This window comes from Cryptotermes secundus, unplaced genomic scaffold, assembly GCF_002891405.2.
Source record: "Cryptotermes secundus unplaced genomic scaffold, Csec_1.0 scaffold1, whole genome shotgun sequence".
NCBI lineage: Eukaryota > Metazoa > Arthropoda > Insecta > Blattodea > Kalotermitidae > Cryptotermes > Cryptotermes secundus.
In genome coordinates, this window is record NW_019738952.1 from 413,963 (window position 1) to 438,972 (window position 25,010).

The 25,010-nt window shown below is 40.3% G+C and overlaps 1 protein-coding gene across 18 annotated transcripts in view; it reads right to left on the bottom strand.

Moving 5' to 3' along the window:
- LOC111871350 (CUGBP Elav-like family member 2) overlaps window positions 1-25,010 on the bottom strand; it is a 1,228,155-nt gene that overhangs the window by 48,657 nt on the left and 1,154,488 nt on the right. For 14 of the 18 annotated variants that reach the window (XM_023864400.2, XM_023864397.2, XM_023864399.2 and 11 more), the window contains 5 exons: window positions 19,426-19,551; window positions 11,087-11,166; window positions 8,046-8,174; window positions 5,568-5,766; window positions 1,784-1,924 (listed from right to left, as the gene is read on the bottom strand). In XM_023864400.2, the coding sequence (XP_023720168.1) occupies window positions 1,784-1,924; window positions 5,568-5,766; window positions 8,046-8,174; window positions 11,087-11,166; window positions 19,426-19,551 (675 nt within the window). The remainder of the gene's footprint in view (window positions 1-1,783; window positions 1,925-5,567; window positions 5,767-8,045; window positions 8,175-11,086; window positions 11,167-19,425; window positions 19,552-25,010) is intronic. The other 4 variants (XM_023864398.2, XM_023864392.2, XM_023864391.2 and 1 more) reach the window with 4 other exon arrangements.

The following is a 25,010-nucleotide window of genomic DNA, read 5'->3' on the forward strand; positions in this document are numbered from 1 at the left end:
TATACTTCTGTCAACAAATTGTAAGTTTCAGTGGCAGATTTTCCAAGTTTTGTGAGGAATTTGATGTTAGCACGTTGTTCTGCATTAGCACTCAGCATTATTCCGACGGAGCTCAGAAACACGATCCGCTTCTAACAATGGTCGCGGCCAGACTAACCGATGCACGTGAATGAAACTTTGTGTGACGGTAGAGGGAAGTCCAAGGGTCAATGCCCTACCCTCCTCTTCGTCAATGACGTGGCCGGAAATGAGTCATAAAAGTAATCCGGTTTCTTTATTGCCACACCTTGTACATATGGTTTCTTCACACAGTGATGATAGACCTTAAATTTTTTTTTTTAATTCGCTTAGTGGGGGGGAGTTCAACTGGGTCCACTCGGCATGGCGGCCACTGCCTATTATAGCCTGCCCCGGGTGATTATGATGATGGAGAATTTGGTGGAATGAAGATTGGCAGGGGAAACTGAAGTACTCGGAGTAAACCCGCCCCAGCGCCACTCTGTCCACCACAAATCCCAGCTGACCAGGCCCGGGATTGAACCCAGCCCGCCGCGGTGGGAAGCCAGCGACTAACTGCTTGAGCTATGGCATGGCCTTGTAAATATTAATAATGAAAATTTGTATGAAACTGTCACCGATTAGATATTGTGTAATCATTATAGTGATTGTAATGAATTACACAAATAACATGTCATGGACAGAATTTTGTTAGTTTACTGAAACTTTGAACATGTGACAAAATAACAAGAGTCTTCACATATGAAAGGCTGAAATGCAGAATAGCTGTTTTATACTAGTGCCTATTTTGTAAGCACCTATCACTACAACTGATGGCTGTAGGAATAACAGTCTAATACCAGAAGAAACGTGTACTCCAATGGAGCAGAAATACTTCCAAAATGTGATCTTCGCAACTCTATAAGCCTCAATGCCCCAGATACTCATTTCTTACAGATTCCTTGTTCTTCATTGCATACTCACTGTACCGAAAACATGTATGAACTGAGGTTCGTATCTTAAGCCATTACCAACTCTCTGTCCTAGACAGTGGGAAAAAGGAGGACTACAGTAACATTCTTTTTCTTAGGTAAGTCATGGTTTAAAAATTAACAAAAGAGGAGGCAATGATGTTAACTTTAATGTGTAAAAGACCAGCCACTTAAAATCATAAGTAGTTACATCATTCTTTTTTCTTGCCAGGTTAAGTGACGGCTTTAAAATTAATAAAATACTAAATTTACTAAACAACACACAGGAAGGCCTCTAACTGATGAGGCAACCACTCACAATTTTCTGGGGCTGCCCCATAGTTAGGCAGTCAGTCACCAGCTTCCCACTGTAGCTACCTGTATGCCTTACCAGGTGAACTCATGTGGGATTTATGGTGGACAAAGTGGCACAGGGATAAGTTTTCCCCAAGTATTTCAGTTTCCCTTGCCAATTCTCACTCCACAAAGTGCGCCATATTCATTATCATCCTGTCATCAACTCTGACAGCATCACTGAATAAATTAAATGCATTATGGAGCTTGAATTCTGGGCCAACATGACAACAAACCACTTTTAAGTAAATGTTTTATATCTTGGTTTCACATGGAGTAAGGAACAATACAAATGCATATTTAATTTCCCTGACAGTATTACAGCAGATCACGACATAAAATTCAAATAATCCATTTATTACTTTCAGAGGAGAACCACTGTGGATGAGTACGATAACCCCACTTCTCGTGAAGAACGCATAAAAACAACAAAGTTTTAAGCTAAAGATCTAGATACATACTGGGGTTTGCCACTGAAAGGTTTGCCAGTGTTGCCAGTCCCTGGAGGTTGGTTTGGTTGATTTCAGTCGCTGCACCCCCTGTAGATCCACTCAGGTTGAGGCCGGTGGAATTCTGCAGGGCTGCCAAGTTCTGGAGACCTACTGGCAGACCACACAATTTATACTGTTACTGTTCCTCTTGCAAAGAGACTTGAAAGCAACCTTGACCAATCTAACTTCAACATACGCACACACTTATAATCCAGAATTCTTGCATATGGCATTAAATAATTTATTTTATAAAACCATAAATATAATAAATTTTCATCCCTTTATTATGGATTTGATGCACTACATGCTTCAATCGACCGTCATATCAATCATCAGGTGGTTTGAAATTATGCTGTACAGTTATCATCAATTTACATGTGTCCATACTTTCACAGAGGAAGGTTCATGGATAAATTAATGCTTAAATTACTCTGTTTTCATTCACTGTGCAGTGCTATGATTCAAGCCCATTATCTGTATATTCTAAATTGACAAAAGGTAATAAAGTTATCAACAGTCTTAAATAAAACACAATAGGAATCTTAATTCTTAAAATTCGTTTACAGTTGTTCCTTGTGATGTTATGGTGGAAGTGTCACATGCAATGCATGTAGTTTAAATTTATTTATCAAGAAGTTGCTTTTTCTTCTTGGTCTTATTTTGGAGCGACTCTTTTTTTTCTCTCTCTGGATTTCCTTACTGAGGCTTTGGTGTGTTCACTATTCTTCAGCTCACAAGGGTTCATACTGTTTCTTTACAGTTATTCTGCTGTTTACTGTAATGGTCCTCAGTCCATTATTCTGGACTCCAAAATAGTTGTAGTCTACCATCCATTGTGGTTTTATAACCACATAATAAGCTATTGTAGCTTTTGACTTGATAACAGTATTAACTTTCCATCCTGAAACAAAACAGCTAACCCTTTGAACAAACAGCCTTCACAATAACTGTTACAAGCACCAAGGCTGCTTCGAGGTAAATGTAGCTGCACAGAAAACCCCATAATTATTCTTCAAATGACCTTCAAATTAGCAGAGGCATATGTCAGTTGAAAGCCTGTTCTTTCCTCTATATAGCAGTATGCCACACTTATGCCATCAATAGATTAAATGCTGTACTAAATGATTAAACTAGCCACTCTTTTTGTCTGATAGTTGTAATACAAGTATGTCAAATCAATCTATTGTGGCTTGCAAGTCCTTCAACTCTTCTGTTGGGTTGAAGGGAGGCAAATAATGAATCCTGCCTGCCCCCCATGAAAACATAGCCGCTACAGGCGAAGTGCTGCAGGGCTGAGTGACCCAAGTGCTGGTAGTGTGTGGACATCAGTCATCATAGGGGAGACTGGTGACAGATGTGCCCAAGGATGCCTGGAAGGAGGTCCACTAGGACCCAAGGGATATGGAAGAATGCACTACAATGATCATTTCCAGCTCCTCTTTTCATACTCAGCGTGTCGACAAAGAGAAGCAGCGATAACCTAAATGACAAGGACAAGATAGAGGACAAGCCATGTCTCATGACCACTGACACAGGGGCACCAGTGATGACTGCGCCAGAGAGAACTGACCTGGCTGTATGTCCTGCAGATGGTACCAGAGGAAATTCTCCCTCACCTGAATGGGCACTGGTAAAGCTGACCTTAGATGGCACCCTCTGAGGGCCAGGTGCCAATGAGTTCATTTTGGGGCTGGATGTTTTGCATGCCAGCAACACATCTATGGATTTTGGGCACCATATGTTATAACTGGGTCTGGAAGAAGTGCCTTTATGGCACCCAAGGGCATGACTACATTCATCATTCCATGCAAACAGTGGCAGAGAGGTTGTACTGGCTCTGTCCACAAGTCATAACTGCATGGCCCTTGGAGGCAACGGAGAGTCCAATGGTACTGGGTTCAAAGGCCACCCACTTAACTGTTATATGCAGGGTGAGAGTGCAGGGAACCCCGCCCCCCCAAGAACTGCCTGTCAGGATGGCTATAAACAGCCAGCGATCCCTCAAGAGGGCCATGTCATATGGGATGTACTGACTTAAGGAGGGAGCAGATGAAAAATGATGAGGCAAGGTCAATTCTACACAAAGTGAAGGCTGGTTGTTGTCGAGTAAGGATGGACACCACTGACCACAGTCGTCGGATCAGGTATTGGAACATGATGTACCAGTGTGACATTCTAGCGCTATTTCTGAGGCTGACCATACATGAAGTAGGGAAGTCCATTAGGGATGGGGGCAGTATGACTGGACACTTCTCAGAACAAGCAACATTAAGAAGAGGGCAATGTGACAGGACACCTGGAATTCAGAATCTTGGAATCATAAATATATTACATATGCATTCACTACTAGGCAACATCACAGCCAAATATGAATTCAGAGCAAGAGGAAAGCCCAAAAAGTTGAAGCACTGCTGAGCTCAGCACTGTTTAGTCAATCCACAACAAGCTGATATAGGGACAGCAGATAAGACAGAATGAGGAGTTGGTGGTGACAGAACACATTTGGAAGAACCTGTAACAATGGAGTCTGAAAATTGAGGGCCAAAGAGACGGTCCATGACGACAGAACACCGAGCGACGAAGCAAGATCAGTGTAACAGATTGTGTGAATGATTATATTTATTTGTGAACAGCTGCAGAGAAGAGTATTTGGTGTGAAATGAAACCCATTTCAAACTCAACTTCACTGCTCAGTCAATACAATGTGACGATATAAATACAACAGCCAGACGATACCGCACAGGCTTTACTCCTCTAGAGAAGAGCTCTCATCTTTTCTCTTATGACTATTTGCTTGACAATACTTTCTAGCTAAGAAGAATTAGGAACCACAGTGTGATTCTGTATATGTTACAAGTGAGGACAAGTAAGATAAAATTTCATTTATTCAATTTTCTTATATCTTATTAAAATCACCCACATAAATGTGATCTTGAGATTCCTATACCATTCCCTTATTAGTAATTATGAATATTACTGACAAATTTCACAGTGATTCATTCGTAATCACCATCAAATAAAAAGTAAAATTGTACAATACTTTGCATGGTTGGTATGCAATTTTACATCTACACAAGAATTATATTTTTAAAATAAAGTGACATGCTGTTAATTGAACAGCTGAAGTCTGAATCACACCAGATAAAGGATCCTTTTATTTGTGGTCATGTCCAAAGCAGTTCTGAAATCCACCCAATTTCAGATCTTCTCCTTGGTGATAACATCAGAATGTGAAACTGACCACTCTCCTCCATCTAGCACTGAGGTTAAAATGTGTGGTGCGAGGTTCAGGCAACAGGCTGATTTTTAAGCCATTCTTCTCTATATGAAGTTGGCCATGTACCCAGGCTTCTATAATGGCATCCAAGTACTATGGTGAGTTGGCATCCTGCATTCTCAGACCTAAGCACCAGGATGAGGCAGCTCATCCTCTGACTCCTTCAGAGAAAACTGGATTGGTTTTCAACCTCTTTCTTGCAAGGGTGCCTTCAAAACATCACAAACTTAAAGCAAGTAATTAGATTGTGCTGTATTTTGTAAAATTATGTGTCCATTAGAGACTCAGTACAATAGCTCTGAAATTCAATAAAATAAACCCAATGTGATGAAGTGTCAAGATGTGAAACCTAGAAGCCTTTATGATTTGGTTTACTTGCAAAATGTCACATTCCTTGAAGAAAGTACATCATTAAAGTAACTTACGAACAACAAGTAGGACGTTTAATGATCAGGAATTAACTCGAGCATCACTCACACAGACCTGCCGAGTTCTGCGCGGCTTGAAGCTGCTGTTGCACAAGGAGTTGCTGCTGCATTGTACTTAGCGCTGACAAACTTGCACCAGCTGGCTGCCCATTTGCCGTTGCACCAGCTGCCGCCGCTGCACTCTGCGATGCCTGAATCTGTTGCAGCAGCTGCAATGATGTAGGCGCAAGGCAAGAGTGAGAATCTCCCTGCACCACATACGTGACCAAGAACAGAGAGAGCAGACCACATCCGCCCCTTTCAGTCCAATAACTTTTTGGGAACTCCCATTCAATTAATGTTAACTGTTATTAACTTTCTTACTACTGGCATATGCAAAAAGTGTCAGGCTATTTTGTAAAAGGTGTGGAAAGTGGTACTTTAATTTGCAGTACACATATTTTCCAAAGACATTCTTCATGATTTTATGTAACCCCACTGGTATAGATTTTTGTTTACTGCACACATTGTTCTAGCCCTACAAAGCTGATCACTAAGTATATGCATAAGGCCAGAAACTATTTTTATGCATACTCTGTTAAATATCCAAAATTTTAAAAAATAAAAGAAGGCTGTTATGTAACAACTTTTTGAACAATGAAAAATTCCTAACAAAGTTAATAAGCTTGCTCCAGTCTTCATATACAGCGTGACCCTTACTGGACCAATACAAAATATAATTAATTAATCTGAAAACTTCATAGACCTTCAGTACCAAGTTTCATTAAAATCCACCAATTACTTCCTCAAAAGTGCGGACGGACTGGCAAACCATCTCCATTATGTATTCACTTTATGCAGCTCATCAAACAATGTGTAAGAACAGAATGAAAGTTACAAATGACACCAACATCATGGCCAACATACAAGTACAAAGCAGAAAATGTTAGAAAATCAATCATTTTGTATGGTAATATATTTTAATATATAAAATGCCTAATTATAACATGCACATTTTACAGAACAGTTTGTGGACATTAAAATGAACAAAAAAGTTAATATAAATATGTACCCTAAAGGTCCTCCTTGAAGGGTTTATAACCATTAGGAAATGTCAGCCCCTGCCATTATATTTTGGAGAACAGATGTTTGAAAAGCATGTTATTTGTGTCATGTGGTGTTCACAGAGATCCACTGCATGACAAACTTCAGTGTTTACAGAACCTGACAATGTTACTCCAAATATGTAATACTGTAATGTAGGTATATAAACACTAATACGTATTACTTTCAAGTGAGTCTGAAACAATTTAATTTCGGGAAGCATGTTACATACCAATCCAGCACGGAAAGTGGCTTTTCATTTATCGAATTAGCAGACATGCAATTTGTGCTAGGAGAATGCAATGGAAATGCTAGATATGCTGTTAGAAAATACAAAAGAAAAGTATTTTATCGAAGAGTGGCAAATCACAGTTATCAAGAGGGGTAATCAACTAATTTATTTCCAGAGTCAGAGTAACTTTACGACAGGCAGTTCACTGCCAATCAGTTCACCATGGTGACAAGCCGTCATTTACAATCGCTGCTGGTCCTCGGCAGGGCAGTCATTCTCATGTCCGAGTCTCATGGGACTCATGACCACATTTTACTGTCTCGACTTCCTCAACCTGGACTGCCTGGTCCCCGTATTTATATCCCCCAGAAGGTCGCGCCATAGCTCAAGCTGTCAATCGCTGGCTTCCCACCGTGGCGGCCAGGGGTCGATCCCGGGTCTGGTGAAGTGGGATTTGTGGTGAACAAAGTGGTGCTGGGGCGGGTTTTCTCCGAGTACTTCAGTTTCCCCTGCCAATCTTCGTTTCACCAAATTCTTCATCATCATAATCACCCGGGCACGGTGGCCACTGTGCCCAGTGGACCCAGTTGGACTCCACCCCCTAATAAGCGAAATAAAAAATTTAAAAAATTACATCCCCCAGAAACAGGGCGGCCTGGTTATACCCCTAGGCACTGGATTCCTTTTCCGTCGTCTCGTACGACTTGTAGGGCTACAGGACTCAGATCTGAGAATGAGTGCACTGGCTCATCCTCTCATCAGACTCATGCTGGTCTCATTAGAGAGGATGTTACAGAAGGACTATGACCACAATTGTTCAGTTGAAAAACAAATGCTGGTCGTGGGTCTCAAGGGGCTTGTTGTCAAGACAAACTGACTCTGAATCTGCTGAGTGAGTTCAGTTGAGCGATATTCGCCGGACAGTAACAACATGAGCATAGAATTTGGAGAATATTCATTGTTAAGAACCGTTACCAAGAACCGGCTAGTGAAGGCTGAGAAGACTTAGCGTGTTCTACGAATTTGTGAAATTTACGAGTAGAAACCAACGATGGTGCTGTTGTTACTTGCAGTTCTGAAGGGTGTGTACAGTAAGTCATCAATAAATGTAATTATCCAAAACCCTGTCTACAGTCACCCTAAATCATGACAATATCAATACAAGAACACAACAATTATACCTCATGTAAAGTCATTTGTCAAAGTACTTACCGCCAAGTACTGTGGCCCCATATTGACTCCCGCAAGGTTCCACAGGTTCGCCTGCATCTGCTGCAATCTTTTCTGATCCTTCTCCTTTTGTGTGTCTGCAAATTTTACTACCAATGGTGATGAACATCCCTACAAGAAAAAAGAAAGCAAATCATAAGTAAAGAGCTGCGAATATGAAGTAGTACAGTTCACACTGACAACTTACACACTTGGAACCTGAAAATGGTAGCAGGAAGTTCGCCTGAAGCGATGGTATCCACCAATAAGACTATAAGGCACCACAATCCAGAAGACACTATCAGAACCTCAAAACTTCTAACAAATAATACACTCAATGTCAGTTGTCTCATGTTTCATATGCATTAGTTATGGACTGTCTTACTGTTATTGTCTGACAGTTCTGAATATACAGAAAGTCGAGTTTCATATTTGAACAAAGTTACTGATGAGTATGGTGTTTAATGAAAGTAAATCTCAACATTTGGATACACATATATTTATCTTTCGCCATTAAATGAAAACTTATGACTAAGCAGTAACATACCATGTGTACCATTTGAAACACATCCCAAACTACAAGCTTACAGCTATCCTGTTTTTCAAACACTTGATTTACTAATTTTTTGCCTGAATACAATGTGTTAATTTGCACCTATTTTTCATTTATCGAATTTCGGTTTCGCTACAATGAGCAACTCACATTTATAACAAGTCTTTTTGCGAACATGGAGAAATAAATACATTACAAATGGGGAGGATGTGACATTCATACCCAAGAACATCTCCCACCTTCCTAGTCCATTCAGTCCACATGCCTCTTTGTGATCATACAGAATCAGCTGTGCTCCTGCTGCTTACATCATTTTATCCATGACTGTGTTATTTGTATCCACCATGATTCCCAAACAACTAAGAATTGCTGTGCGAGGTGATGATAATCCAAAGAAAACTAAAGAAAGCAATAAAAAAAAAACCCTTGGCCTGTAGTCCGCAAGCAAATTATACCGACCGAGCGATCGCTGCTTGTCAGCGAAGTTAGTGCCAACTTTAGCAGATAGAGGGTGTCGCATGGTCAGCGCAACGGATCCCCACGGCCATTCATTCCGGTTTTCTAGACAAAAGGAAAGCAATAAATCTGGCTAAAAGCTGCAGCATTGCACTGCATCAGCTATGAGAAAACAAACGTGAAGTTCTATTTGCAACAATAAATATCATAAAGCAGTGATACTGTTTTTATTTTAACACAAATTTACTACATATATTAAAAATATTGTGTGATTTTTCTGGGACTTGTGAATGTGTCCGCATATTTTACATCTAAAATAATGGGATTTACATTTTCAGTTTACAAAGTTACACCTTACAGTTTATGCGGAATGAATTACTTTCGTAAATAGCAGGATATCTGTATATACAAGTTCACGTCAGGTCATATCAATACTGTTGTTACCTTATCTGGTACTTCCTTGTTAGAATAGACACTGCTAAATGCTTTACTAAGAGCAGAAAATGATTTTTACGCAAAATAATGTCAAAGAATGAACAGATGGTGTACTCATGAAAACACCGTGCTTCCACCTGCACAACTGGTAATAACAGCAGCCAAATAATAATGGTGACATTATCATGTCATGATAATACAGCTGGGACAGTCCACTACACAGGGAAGGAACAGCTTCTGATATAATTATTGTGTACCACAGGACACGATTGTAGTATGGGCTGCATTTTAAATGGTACATCCTACAGAAACTCAGAACTGAAATCCTGCAATCACAGACTTAACCGTATATTCTGTTCACTGACAATGGGATTTAAATTTAACCTTATACAACTCACCAGACTTGTCAGGCAATGATGGAAACTTGCATAAAAACACGTAATTTAGAAGTACAATTAGTCTGAATGAAAACTGAAGACACCTTTACCGTACTTAGGAAAAGAAGCTGGAAGCACCATAAAAGTTGCTTGATATGAACAGTATGATCCTTCCCCACCACATTCACACTTAATTGGTTTTCACTTACTTGGGAGTATTGATAATACTGTGACACATTAACACGGATGTTCCATAAACACAATTCATCAAGGAAGAACAGTAACTTTCATGGTTAGATTATGTGAAAACTAGTGAAATTTACGGATGAATGGCAGTTCATCATGGTAACAACTGGATGAGTAAGATGAAAATTTAAAAATGGGTGAAAAAAGCTGAAATGAGGATAGACGAGTGTCAGTTATGACATTCAGTCTATGCTGAGGTTAAGGGGCAGACGAATCAGCATATCCAGTGTGACTGAAGAATCAATACTGATGAAACTGCATCTGAATTGAGCACCAGTCATGGAAGTAATGACAGCCCAATCAAAACATTCTATTTTGGTGCAATCAGGAAAACTGTGGACAACTGGACCATATGCATTGAAAGGCAGGGCAATTATAAAGAAAAGTAAAAAGTATGTCTAGCTACTATGCAATTATCTTATCAAAACTTATAATAAAATTTCCTTTATATTTTATCACCATACTCTGGAGAACCATAAATACCTTTATGTGACTGAAAGTATGATGGAAACAATGTGTGATCATGGTTTTCCCCCCAACATTCCTGTTCAGGAACTGTTATAAAACGTTATTCAGAACTATCTGCTACAGATACACTAGTTCCATTCTAAATACTTGAATATTAATTAAATGTGTGTGTAAGAAATAAAGTACAAGCAAAACAACTGAACTATAAATATATATCTACATGGTTTAAGAGTTATGGCTTTCTTTAATATTAGCCACATTTAAAATGGGGGGCACTATGCTGTTGAAACCCATGGCTCATGCAATCATACTGAACCTGGGAATATAGGTAGTCTATTTATATCATCCCAAACTGAGCAACTTTGTGAATAAATTTTATTTAATTATTCTTGTCTCATATAATATAATTTTGCAGCCAATAACTGAGTGACTTATTTCCCATTTACAACATAAACTGACCCATTCCCACTATTTTATAGAGTAATGGAGTATGGGAAGTATGACCTTACCTCCATTGTTTGTGAATGGTGCATGTTCTTGATAGCATTTATGGCACACTGTTTAGATGTGTAGGTAACAAAAGCACAGCCTGCAGAATATAACAAACAAAATTAGAACTCTTGTAAGAGAACATTCATCTCCCAGCACCAGACAAGATAAAATCATACCACATAAGGAATTAAAAATCATCTAAAACAAACATGATTCTCTAAAGCACAATTCAGATATTTTTGAACAACTGCAGCAAATAAAAATTACATCAATGAAGAAGTTAAAGGCAGAATACATTTCGAGAAAACTTGCTATCATTCAGTTCAGAATTTTCTGTCTTCTCATCTGTCTACAAATCAAATGAGCAAAGTATAAAAACTCTTAAATTTCCTGCTGTTTATATGGGTGTGGAATTTAGTCTCACTTTTAGAGAAGGAAGCATAGTGATAAATTATACATAAGAGATACTGAAAATTTTTGGTTCTGACAGAGATGATATATTAGGGGATCTCAGAAAGCTTCCTGTGAGGGGCTGAATAATTTGTACTCTTCACCAAATACTATTAATGGATAAAATCAAGGCATACGATTATGATGTAGTAAGTAGTATGCATGAAAGACATAAAAATGCATACAAGATTTCGGCTGGAAACTCTGAAAGTAAAATATTACTTGCGACATAGATGTAACCGGCCAACAAATTCCATAGAGATGAGTCCTTCTTGAGAAGTCGATAGTCGTTCAGCTACTCAAGAATTAATTTTATGGAATCTGAAGGCTCATTACCATGTTCACTAGAACAAGCCACTGGTCCCTATCCTGTGCCAGATTAATCCCATCCATACCACCTCATCCTATCTTCGTATCATGCTCCCACCTATATCTGGGTCTTCTTACTACCCTCCTTCCTTTTAGCTTTCCCAACAAAACCCTGCATGCATTCCTCTTTTCCTAATGCATGCTTCCCTACCAATCGCACCCACCTTGACTTAGTCTTTCTGATTATGTTTAAGGAAGAGTTCATGCTATGAAGCTCCTCAATATACAATTGTCTCAAGCTTTCTATTAATTCATCCCTTTGTTGTTCAAATATGTGATTCTCTTAAAGTCAGAGACCAGTTTCACACCCATATAAAACTACAGGAAAAATTAGTTTTGTATACATTTTGATTTTTCCATTTTTAAACAGCAGACAAGATGACAAAAGGTTTTCAAACTGCAGCATTACCCAAATTTAATACACTCTTATATTCTCCAATAATAAAATTTTTATTTTTTACTGACATTCCCCAGTATTTTGGATTTGGGCATTTTCAAATGATCTCTTAGGCATCTTTATGTTATGAATTTGCTCTAAGTTCTGGTGATGAGAGATCAACATGCACTTATTTTTCTCTGTGTTTACCTTTATACCAACCTCCTTAATAGCATCAGTTATGAGTTTTGGGTTTTCTTCATGATATTTCTGTTATCCTCCAATAGATTTGCAACATCAGCACAGACCAGAAGATGAAGAATTCCACTAAAATTCGGTTCTATCTGGGTTCCTTGAACTTTCATAATGATATATTCTAAACCATAGTTTAAATTCAATGGTGATAAATCATCTCCTTGTTTTTGAAAATATTAGGTAGGAAACTTATCAGGAAAATGTTCACCAATACACACAAAACTATAGGGTTCATTTAAGCATATTTTAATAACCTTAACTAATTTCATGTGTAACCCAAACTCAATGAGAATACTGTACAATATTTCCTTTCTAACTGAATCATATGCTTTCTTGAAGTCTGTGAACAGCTGATGTATTGCTCACTGCACTCTCTATTACTTTTCAGAATCCGAGGAATTCAAATAATCTGATCAGTACTTGATGCACTATGTCAAAACCCACACTGATGATCCCCAATAATTTTATCTATATATGGACTTAACCTTGAGAGAAAGCTATTGGACAAAATTTTGTTTGAAGCTGCTAGTGGTATCCCATGATAATTACTGCAGTCAGTTTCCTAGCCCTTCTTGTAAACTGGTACAATAAGGGCTCATTCCACTGCTGAAGCAATTCTCCCTTATTTCACCCACAATTAACGAGGTCTCCAATCTTAGAACATGATGTTTCACCTCCTGCTTGACTCAGTTCTGTCAGAATTTGATCAGAACATGGCGTTTTACACCTTCTCAACTTTACAATAGCAATTTCAAGCTCAAAAGGGTTACGCTCAGTTTAATAATGGCTCATCTGCAAGTATTTCAATCTGTCTAACATCATTAACCCTATATATATACTCAACAGATGAGAGATGTGATCCTTCAACATATTCAATATGTTGTGGGAATCTGCAAGCAGACCACCATTCTCATCCTTTACCAAGTTAGTTCTAGGTTAGTAACTTAGTAAATTCATTTATTCCTCTACAGAAGTCTCTAGTCTTATTCTTACTGCATTATTTAAGCTCATTAAATTTGTTTTCAGATATTCCCTCTTTTTGCTCCTGAAATGTCCACTACCTTCACATCTTACACTGTACAGATTATCCAACATTCATTTGGCTTGGATCCTGTAAACATTGCAATTTGGCTTGTTTCCTTTAATTTGATAGTTTTGAACACTCTTCATTGAACCACAGTTTATGCTGCTTCTATTTGCAGCAGCCTAGGCTCCCTTTGGCTGAAATGTTTATATTCTCTCTAACAGTTTCCGAAGCTCTATTAATAACTACAGCATCATCATCATCATCATCCAGGTTTTCCAACGTTGCTAACCTGTCTGAGATCTTAACCTGATACTATTCCTCATTGGAGGGATGTGGTAGCATATTTGGTTCAGGCACTATACCACATGCCAGAAGGTAATGGATTCAATTCCCAATGAAATCATTGGATTTTTCAGTTCTCTAACTTATCCAGCTGCATTATGGGCATGGGTTCCACTGGGGTGCAAGAAAACTTCCTGAGAGTAAAGGGCAGCCGACACATAAGGCTGAAAAGCTCACTGCCATCTGTTAGCCGGTTGTCTATAAAATGTGGGAGCCTCGACATCTCAGAAACCTACTGGTCTCCATGGCCTGTTACAGGAATAGCTTTACCCTTCTTTTGTGTAAATGAATTTGCCAGTCCCTCCATAACCTCTGCAACAAGACAGTGATCAGTGTTTCAATACACTACCCTGAATGATCAAGACATCAAGTACACTTGAATACCATCTCCGATCAATCAAAATATGGTCCACTTGATTGCATCTCTTTCCAACAGGAGAACTGCCAGTTAATTTATGAATGCTGGGATGTGGGAGAATTGTACTCTTGACAATTACATTTCCGGATGTGGCAAAGTTTACTACTCCCACTGCACTATCACTAACTACTAATTCCAAGTGAATTGTCATTCCTAATTGTTGGTTTATATATGTATACCATTGCCTGCAATGGTGGACCGTCAGTAATTGACCAAATGTTGTTCTGTTCACAGCTAATAAATTCTTTACCCATAACCATATTATTTTTCGACTTTTCTTTACCCTAGGCCGTACCATAGCTCAAGCGGTTAGTCGCTGGCTTCCCACCGCGGCGGCCCGGGTTCGATCCCGGGTCTGGTCAAGTGGAATTTGTGGTGGACATAGTGGCGCTGGGGCAGGTTTTCTCCGAGTACTTCGATTTCCCCTGCCAATCGCCCTCACCTATCATCTGGGGCTGGTACAATAGGCCAGAAGTGGCCGCAGTACAAGGGACTTAGTCCCACCCCAATAGCATTAAAAAAAATTCTTTACCTATGCAACCTGCAGCCGAATTCACTAACGAAGCAGTTGCGACCATACATTTATATGACCGTTTCTGCTGGCCTCTTAAGTGTAGAACACGATGCTTATGTCTAAGGTATGTAATTATGATTCACTCTGTGTATAGTTCTTAATCACAAAGACCCAAATTTTTACGTGATGAATGAGATCAGTTATAGATCCTTGTCTTCGGGAGCGTGTCAACTAAGGAGATTACAGTTGTATTACTCGTGTTCACAGGTCAGCAGAGTACTTGAATGGGGGGGGGGTCCTCCTCTTCTTCCCTCCCTAATTCTGAGTGTGTATGGACTCCTGCCATTCAGGGTCAAGGGACAAACTGATGATAAGGTCTGTAAACAATGTTCTAATTCTGTTCCTAGTTGTGATATATTGTGGTATTAAGTATATACCAGCGTTTTAAAGGAATAAGTTTCCGCCATCTTCATGTTAGTCCTTCACCCCCTGAAGATGTCTTACACAATGTCACAATCCCGATGAACATGCTCTGAATATATGCTACCTGTGAATAACTAAAAATTTATACTGTGACATGTCAAGGCATTGCCAGGCAACGACTCGATAAACACCCTGTAACAGGCACATGCAACAGTCGGCGTGCCAGTGGACTGGCAAGATAGCTATCACGTGACTTGTTTTCAATGTGGTCTAGGCCATGCCCAATGCTAAGCAACAGATGTCTACAATAATATATGTTTTGTATGGGGTCCGTGCCGATAGTTTATATGGGCCAGTGAAGGTCGCTTGCAGTCAGTCATAGGTAAGAACCCGTGAGTCAAGGGCACGAAGCTGTTATGAAAAGGAGTTGTGAGGATTCAGCTGTGAAGTGCTGACATACATTGAAGACTTTATGTGCTATAGTTACAGTAATCTTGAGGGTGTAAGAACTAATTGTAATTACGACTAGTGAGGAGTCCAGGAGAAGATTTAGAAGACTTAGTGTGTGACGCTACACGACCTAGAGTACATCAATATTGGGAATGTGTAATTTAGTGACTCTTTCATAGTTCCTTTGTCATAAATCCGTTGCCAGGAAACGGATAGTGAATACCAGTGGAAATAGACTAAGAAGATTAGTGAGAAGTGATTATAAATTGTATAAATGAGCAATAGTGTAATAATTTTTTGTGGTTACGGCCTGTAGGTGGTTAATAAATCCAATCCGAACCCCGTATCTAGTCACTGATACACGTGACAATATTAACAAACAACGTCTTCTTCATGTCAAACTGTCAAAGTAGACGCACAAAATATTGGTCAACCTACACTTCCAACTATCCAGATAATGACTCCAGTATTTCCCCTACAAATGACCTCCCTTTTATATACTGAATGACTGCGAAGTGAGACATGACACCTAATAAATCAATGCCACCAACAAAAAAATAATATACCTTCATCAGCATGTCCATTCATTTCTCCACTTGCTTTTCAAACAAAGAAAATTTATGAGGCATTACTGCGTATGCTGCCAACCATCGTTTAGAGGATATGTAATTCTGAAGACCCCCTATCCTATTATATATACAGGCCAATATTCCCCTTATTTAAAGGAGAATTAAATTTATCATGAAACCAATGAAAGTCAAATCGAAGTCGTGTGAACTGATGTGACACCATTTTTCAACTGAATCTGGAAATACTTCATGCAAATGAATTCACTGTTCGAGAAGGGCGATAAATTCATGAATACAAATCTAAGAACAGGTACCTGTATACTATAAAGGGTGGCTTTGAATTAATTTCATATATATTATGTGATGAGGCTGAACTTCTCATTCAGAGTATTATTTTATATTATGATATATGCACATTACACACAACACCTAGTCACAGACGTATCCTGAAACAGGCCATGACAGCTTCCTTCGTAATCCTCACCTACTCATTCATTATAATCCTTCATCTTTATTCTACAGACTACTACAGCAGAAACAGCATCACTGAATAATTCAGGAATCAAATGAGAGAATATAACTAAAACAATTACATATTTTTGATGATGAAGAATATAGGCGTCTAGCACAGTACAAAAGTTTGGAGACGTGGTAAAAAGGTTAAAAGTATCCATGTAACGAGCCGTAGAGGCCCATAGGGTCGTGAGATGTTGAGGCTCCCATATTTTCTCTAGACAATCGGCTTACAGATGGCGGTGAGGTTGTCAGCCTTACGCGGCGGTCACCCTTTTACCTCAAGGAATATTCCTCGTACTCATTTCTGGTAGAGGCTGAGCCGACCCCAGGGGCATAGTGCGGATGGAAGGATTAGGTAATTTGAAACAAAAAAACACCTCATCGGGATTCGATCCGGCGACCTTCAGACTTGTAGCATAATGCCGCAACTAACCAAGCTGCCCCGTGTCCCCTTTGGACACATACTACACGTAAACACGTAAAAAGTACCAAATCAAATGATGACATTCGCTGTGACATTTTAACCTTCTTTGTTAATATACTCTTCTAAATGTTTCTGATGGCTTTGGACTCCTGGTATATATGAAGGATATTGCATACACAGATCCACACATGTGCGGGCGCGCACACAAACATGTCATGGCCGTAATCACGCTCTATTCACAACACACAGTGCCAGTTTCCTTCTCAGTTCTGGGCGAGTTATACAAGAAGTCTTCATTACAGTGCCCAGTGAATCACAACTGCACAGACTGAGACAGATGTATAGGACTCATTTCTGAGGATTGTGGCAAATTTGATATTCATACTTTGCTCCTTAATTTGATTTGCTGGTATCTTTGGTGAAATTTCTATGGCTGATATAATTACAGGTATAATTAGAACTTAATTCTATGGTCACCTAGTCTTAACCCTTTGCATATACGAACGTTGAAGTTGTGGTTATCACTCCTTGCTTTGCATTCAAAGACCTGTATCTCAATCTCTGTCCAAAGACTGGCTTAGGTTTTTTGAAGTGTTCCTCAGTTCGTTCAAACAAATACCATTGTAAAAGTAAAGCTATCCCTGTAACAGGCCGTGAAGGCCCATTGGGTTGTGAGACGTGGAGGGTCCCACATTATCTAGACAATCGGCTCAAATATGGCGGTAGGATTGTCGGCCTTACGCACCGGCCGCGCTTTACTCCCCAGGAAGATTCCTGGTACTCATTTCAGTTAGAGGCTGAGTCGACCCCAGGGGCATAGTGCGGCTGGAAGGTTTAGGTCAACTGAAGAAAATCCAGTACCCCAACGTAATCCACAATCTCGTCCTTCTAAATTACTTATTCCCAATAATACTTCTCTCTCTGCGTAAACCTGTACATTTGGGACTGTCACAAAATAATGCAAGAAATCAAGAATGAGGAAGATTATTAACGCATGCAACATTCTAACCACTAAGCCAAATTAACTCAAATTAACATAGGCAGAGAGGAAAGTATAGTATCCAAATAGATTTCAACAAATACAGTGTGAGAGTATGGAACAGATTCAACTGGCTCAGATTAGAGTCCAATCCACTGATAGGCTACTGCGAACACAGTTCCATGGAAATCGGGGAATTCCTTGACAAGATGAGTGACTAAAAGCTTCTTAAGGACTCTGTCCCATGGACCGTGAAATACACATGCACTGAGCCGCAGAACGATACTGAAATTGTCAGTATACATTCACTGTTCCACTACACTGGTAGAAAGAGAATCGTTAAGGTAGCGTAGCTGGTTGAGGCACTATGCTACAAGCCTGAAAGTCGCGGGTTCGAGTCCTTCCAGCCGCACTATTAACCTGCGGTCGGCTCAGCCTCTAACAGAAGTGACTACCAGGAATCTTCCTGGGGTGTAAAGGGCGGCCGGCGCGTAAGGCTGATAACTTTACGCCATCTGTGAGCCGATTCTCTAGAAGATGTGGGAGCCTTAACCTCTCACAATCGTCTGGGTCTTCGTGGCCTGTTACAGGGATAACCTTAACTTTTTTTTTACCTTTTGCCTCTGTTACATATGGTAATGGTACGCCACAGACAACAGGAATCAGTAGAAGGCACAGATTTCTCCTCCGAAACATTCCCTCGCCTCTGACAATACTGTCGACATGTCTTGCCTCTCCCCGGATTTTTAAAGCAAGTCTTGCAAAAATTGTTTACAAGTGTCAAAGAAAAGTCAAGGACAGCCTGAATTAGAAATACGGTTTTATGCAGGAAATTCAGGCTCAAATTTGTTAAAAGGCTTGTGAGGCCAACTATTACAGTAGTCTGGAAATGCGAAAAGAGGGCATAACAATAATACAGAGAACATCAGAAGACAATTTTAAATGAAAAAGACCTGTGCAACAGAAGGTTTAGGGACGTACTGGAAAGCCTCAAGGAGGAAAAGTGCGGGCAAGAAATCAAAAAGCACATACTGTGGAAAGAAAGAGGAGACTGCAGACTATTTCAATCGCCCTATATGCTATAACAAAAAGATGCTCTTACTGCGAGGCTTCAAGAAATAATGACTTAAATAACCAAGACAGGAATTAGATTAGGAAAGCCAGTCTGCATCGGATTTACAGAACATTTTCCTAAAAGCCACAATGTCTGGAAATTTAAATTCAATCAATGTGAAACAACGCACCTTTACTCTGTCCATTAGTGTCTCTGAGCACCGTGCACTCCTCTATTGTTCCGAAAGGGCCAAACATCACCCTCACGTCATTCTCTGTGCACTTCTTCGACAGCATTCCCACGAACAGCTTCCGCTCTGGAAAGGAAACAAGTAAAATTAACTAAATAAAGGCATGACAAAATGCACGAAGAGATTCAAAATTTAAATGAGCATCATCGCAAATAATTTCTTTTAAGTTAGAGAAGGGCATTTGACCTTGGCAGCACTGATTCTGCAGCCACACAATATTCAGACTAGGAAAAAGAGAACTAAACAGTACGCTCTGCTTGGTGCCACTGGTTTCATCAAATTCTCAACAAAGTGCAGCATTACAAGAATATCAATTTTACATATTATTTTTGTGCGTGATGATGTAATGACTCTAAACAGACAATGAGCTCTCTCACTGCCAACTCTTCGGTGACTCCTTGTAAGAAAGCTTTTGATGATACTTGCGAGTCATAGGAGTCTCAAATCTGAGAAATTAAAATATGGTCACGAATCCCAAGGGACTCGGACCCGAGGAGGACTGCGCTGGCAAGGCCCAGCAGCATATACAAAAGACAAACCCATCCTTTCGTTAGAGAGGGCGCCCCACAAAAACAAGACCGTAACTGGTCCTTATTCCCAGATGGGGCTCGACACCAAGACCTATGACTGACCGTCAGTCGCAATGTGACTTTGACTGCATTAATTTTACACCATACACACACATACACATTTTGAAAAAAAAAAGACCTTGACAAACAACGTTTAATACAGCAACCACTTAAAACCATTACTATATGCTGGCAAATTTTATAACTTGCGTAGTGTTCTAATCCACCGCTGAATTTGAGGATCCCACACGTCCCGATTTTGGCGGGACTGTGTTCCGTGTCCCGCCCGGATATATGGCGGGACACACGCATCTGTACCGCTCTGCGAAACTTCGGGATTAAGTTAACAACCAGAAGCCAAGTTTCTGCTATGCCTGTTCTGTTTTAGTACGTGCAAACTCGCCTTGATATATGATATTACCATCGTGAAAAAAAATAATATAAGAAGGATAATTTGTTGCCGCCATCTTGCGGAGGTGAGAGGGCTCCCTCCGCCGTTGTCTAGTAACGCTCCGATAACCTTGAACGCGACAGTTATTAAAACACCACCAAACTGTTATGTTTGTTTCCTGTTCAAAAAATTGTCGTCCCACTTCGCATGGTTCATAAACCTTTTCATTCTATGTACTATTTAGCTGGTCCGCAATGTTAGAGGACTCGTGTACGTTACGTGAAATCGGATTCTCGACTGGTTTACTGACCTGAATATGTAACTCTTCGCGAATCCATAAAAATATGGAATAAACGACAAGAACCCACATTTGGAGTTGCTTCATTTTCTCATCGATCTCCAGTTCACATTAAATTACTAAACTGTCGTTTAAAAACGGCTACAGCACGAAACTTTAAACTCAGGAAATTTTTTCGAGTGCAGATGTACACGAGCTCGGCTTAATGGCGAATAAACAACAAGAGATGCTTGCACTGATATTCTCGGTCGTGTGTATAATTAGTTAAGAGTTTAAAATTCAATGAGCAAGCATACTTGTACTTCCCCCACGAACACACATACACACAGAGGCTTCTTTTGTTACGGAAAATTTACCTACAATTTACTTGCCAAAGTACAGCAAATCCAATTTATCCTAGGTAACCAGTCACCGTACTGCAGAACAGTACAGGGCAGTAAATCCGATGTTATTTTTCATGTTTCAACACTTAGCCAGTTTCGAGTTATTTTGAATTTCTTTATTATACGCAAACTATAACACAGGTCCCCTTACATTATTAAGGGCAAGAGGATTTCTTATCTGCACTTTCTCGACGCTACTTAATCAAGTATATAAGCCTACAAGTTTACAAACTACACACACAAAATCCAAGTACCAGCGGAACTCCCAGTTAAGGTCTTATCGGGGTAATATTGTTCATCTCCTGATTACAAGTCATACAAAATGAAGTTGTTTTCAAGAAATTCGGCTTCTTCTTCCTTGATGGATTTGGCCCTATGGCCTGTTCCCATTCATAATTCATTCAGAAATTACGAATTGTATAGGCAGTTCGTAGTCTCTTTGGACAGGCGATTAGCCCGTCTAAAGGCCAGTACCTCCACAAGGCAACACGCACACAGAATACACGCAGATATCAATGCCTCGGGTGTGATTCGAACCCACGATCCCAGCGAAGAAGTTGGGCAGTGCAGCCACTGTGATCGGGGTTTTGAAGGAATTACTGTAGTAAATATGTGAGACCTGTAAGATACTGTATCAGAATAATCTCACTCATAAAACGCTCTGTGTAAGATGATTTGCCCAATCAAAACCAAAAGATATTCGTCTTAACCCTTTATCAACTGATATCTTATTGAGGGAGGAGGGATTCGCCCAGTGGTCTTTCTGATAGACAGTGCGGTGAAAGTGGTGAGTTCAAATATAAATCACTCCGTCCAATGTGACCTGTAAGTTTATTACTACACGAAAACTCAACACCCTTACATGTTTCGGTCTCTCTAAGTGTGTTGAGTTTTCGTGTAGTACTAAACTTACAGGTCACATTGGACGGAGTGATTTATATTTGTAATTGTTAGTGTGACGGACCAGAATGAAACTAATAAAAAATTGGTGAGTTCATGTAATCACAGACACAAAAACACTGCACAAATCGTTATTAGCATCTAGCACTTCCGACTGACGCATCATACGCCGGCAAAAATGTTAACAGTTTTGCACACCTTTATTCCCTTTGTGAATCACGGGACACTGCAGCGCCGAGCTCAGGGCTTTTACTCCAACTCGTGCTGTAACAGCTACAGTCCTCTTGAGATCGTACTTGACGGATTCGAAGAACTATATTATTTATTATTCATGTATTCGCCACAATGCAATCACCTATTTGCAACACGTGGCGAGCAGCGAAAGTCTTGGTCGCCGCTGCTCCAGAGAGTAAGAACGTTCACAGTTGGTGCAACAGTACATTACGTTACAGTGTTAGATACAAGAACTGGCTGCAACATTTTGGTTGCCTGCGTTTCAATTTTGTTCACCATGCCTGTATTTCATACCTCTCACGTTTCTTTATCATTTGCAGGACGAAGACAAAGGTACTGCAGCGAAATTACGCTCATGTTTATTTATTCATGAAGACTTTCTTCTAAATAGTACATAAAAATTCAGTTCATACCTCCCCGGAAACACAATACGTCTCGGCTACAAAGATCAACCGGTTCATATTGTATAGGGAAACAACCGTCGTTTACTTCTGAGAACCATAAGACATATTATGTGGGCAGAATGCAGAGTTCTAGTACGTCAAGGCAGGCAGTATATACAGTAACCACTTGGATTTAAAGAGATAAAAGACAGTATATAAAACAAGATCAAAGCTCCATCAGTTTCTTTCGTTCAACAAATCAGACCTATAGAGAACTTCTTAGTGGCACCTTTGACACTCGATTTGTAGGTGGTATTCTTATGTTGCTGCTGTTATATAAAGCGGTTATTTCAGAGCCTGCCGCATATCGTTCGGCCGTTCAAGAGAAGTCCCACGCGCTACTCGCGTCAGATTCGTTAGCACACATTCGGACTCGTAGCGTGGAAGACAAGCTGATCAGCTGTATGTACACCAATTTCCCTTCAATACCAGCCAATATATCAATCAACAGCTACAGTGACGTGAACTCAAGCGTTATGTACCAGGCCGAAAGCAAATCCGAAGTCTCGTATTTATACTGCTACGTTCCCGGCCTGTATGACAGGTGTGCACGGCTCTGTCATGTTACTTTCTGTGTCCAAACGTCACATGCGCCGGTCACGGTAACCGAGCGGTCTAAGGCATGTACTGTCTTCCCTCGCTTGGAAGCCGAGATCGTGGGTTCGAATCCCACTCAGGGCATGGATATTTAGTTTCTGTGTTTGTGTACAGGTAGAGGCCTGGCGACGAGCTGATCACCCGCCCAAGGAGTCCTACCGAATGTGTAAGATCTAGAAAAACCGAAGTGAACGGAGAAGTTCATGGAGGTAGGCCCGGGCCCACTGGGGCTGTAGTGCTAAGGGGAAAAAAGTCACATGCGAGTTACACAATGTTCGGAAAATTTCTGTCTCACTATCATCTAGTGGATATAAGTTAAAACTTCAAGTTCAACTTCATTACTTTGCAGCCAAGTGCTTCCTGAGAAATACAATGTCAGAGACAGGGGTACTTGGCCCTTGAAACGTGTAATTTAAATAAGTAAAATGTGGTAGTCTCGTCGGATTGAGTGCTTGTGGCACATTCTGTTTATTTGATTAAGAGTGCAAACCTCCCGTTTTGTTCAATACCGAGGTTCTCAGATGGAGGCCGACGTCCTTTAAGCGCTTGTGGTTTGATAAGAAGTGCAAAACGGCCATCTTCCTTGATCATAAGTCCCCTTATCAAGTTCTGCCCAGTCATTTACTGATGGTACAGCAGTTCACCCCCAAACTTACAACCATGCGATTTAGGTTAGGCGGGTAACCGGTAGGTGGCAGGACAGTGCGGTCCTAATTGCCTATCTATCGGAATCTTTTGCTTTTGCCCGAGTGGGAGGGTTGAGGGGAAGCCTTGGCAGTAATACAATTCTTGTGCTGCTTTTGGCATGAAATTCGTTTCCTGTCAACACGAATACAACCCTTCTTCCCAAGATGACACGTTGTCAAACTGGACCTCCGACAATCCTAGGCGAAACCAAACAGCCGTAAACATGAATTCTTTGCATGCATCAGCTGTGCTTACAGGCCTGTCCGTAACACGAATGCACAGTAGCCAATGGGGTTTGTCCTTCCACCTGATCGTGCCCTTACGAACACTCACTCGAGATGCTGGATACAATGCCAAGCGTCTTTACGTATACACAGCAGCGCGACGAGTTGCTCAACTCGAAGCGCAATTATGTTTTGATATTGAACCCATGACTGTGCCTGTGAGCGGCTTTTCGTTCAGTGCTTGAAAATTGTTGTCTTTTTTTACGGTAGTCAGTTCACTTCATTAAATTCTGTTTATATACGTAAATGCATTACATTCTCATACTATATTTTGTTACGTAAGATTTGAGGTTTTCACGGCGGTGACTGAAGAAAGCAGTCTTCTGGGATGTGGCACCGTGTAGATGTTGTGTTAACCGACGTTCCTCCGAAACGTCGGTTAACACCACATCTACACGGTGCCACATCCCAGAAGACTGCTNCTGATGATGATATATATATTTAATTGCGCCTTTATATACTTCAGTCCGCCCCAAAATGCATATAAAATTCAATTCCACCGCAGTTTCAAGCTGTCATTTGAAATAATTCATACTCGCATATATCACATCACTTGCAAGTGAGAACTTTAGTAACCTTAGAGGAATTTACACGCAACGGTATAATGCAGAAGAGCAGCTAAGAATATGAACAGTATAATCAAACTATTTATACTAGTGTTTCTGTCGTCTGCCTTCGTCGGTCCGACCCCATTTGGTATCAATGATTCCGCGCACCTTCCCCCCCCCCCCCCCCCCGC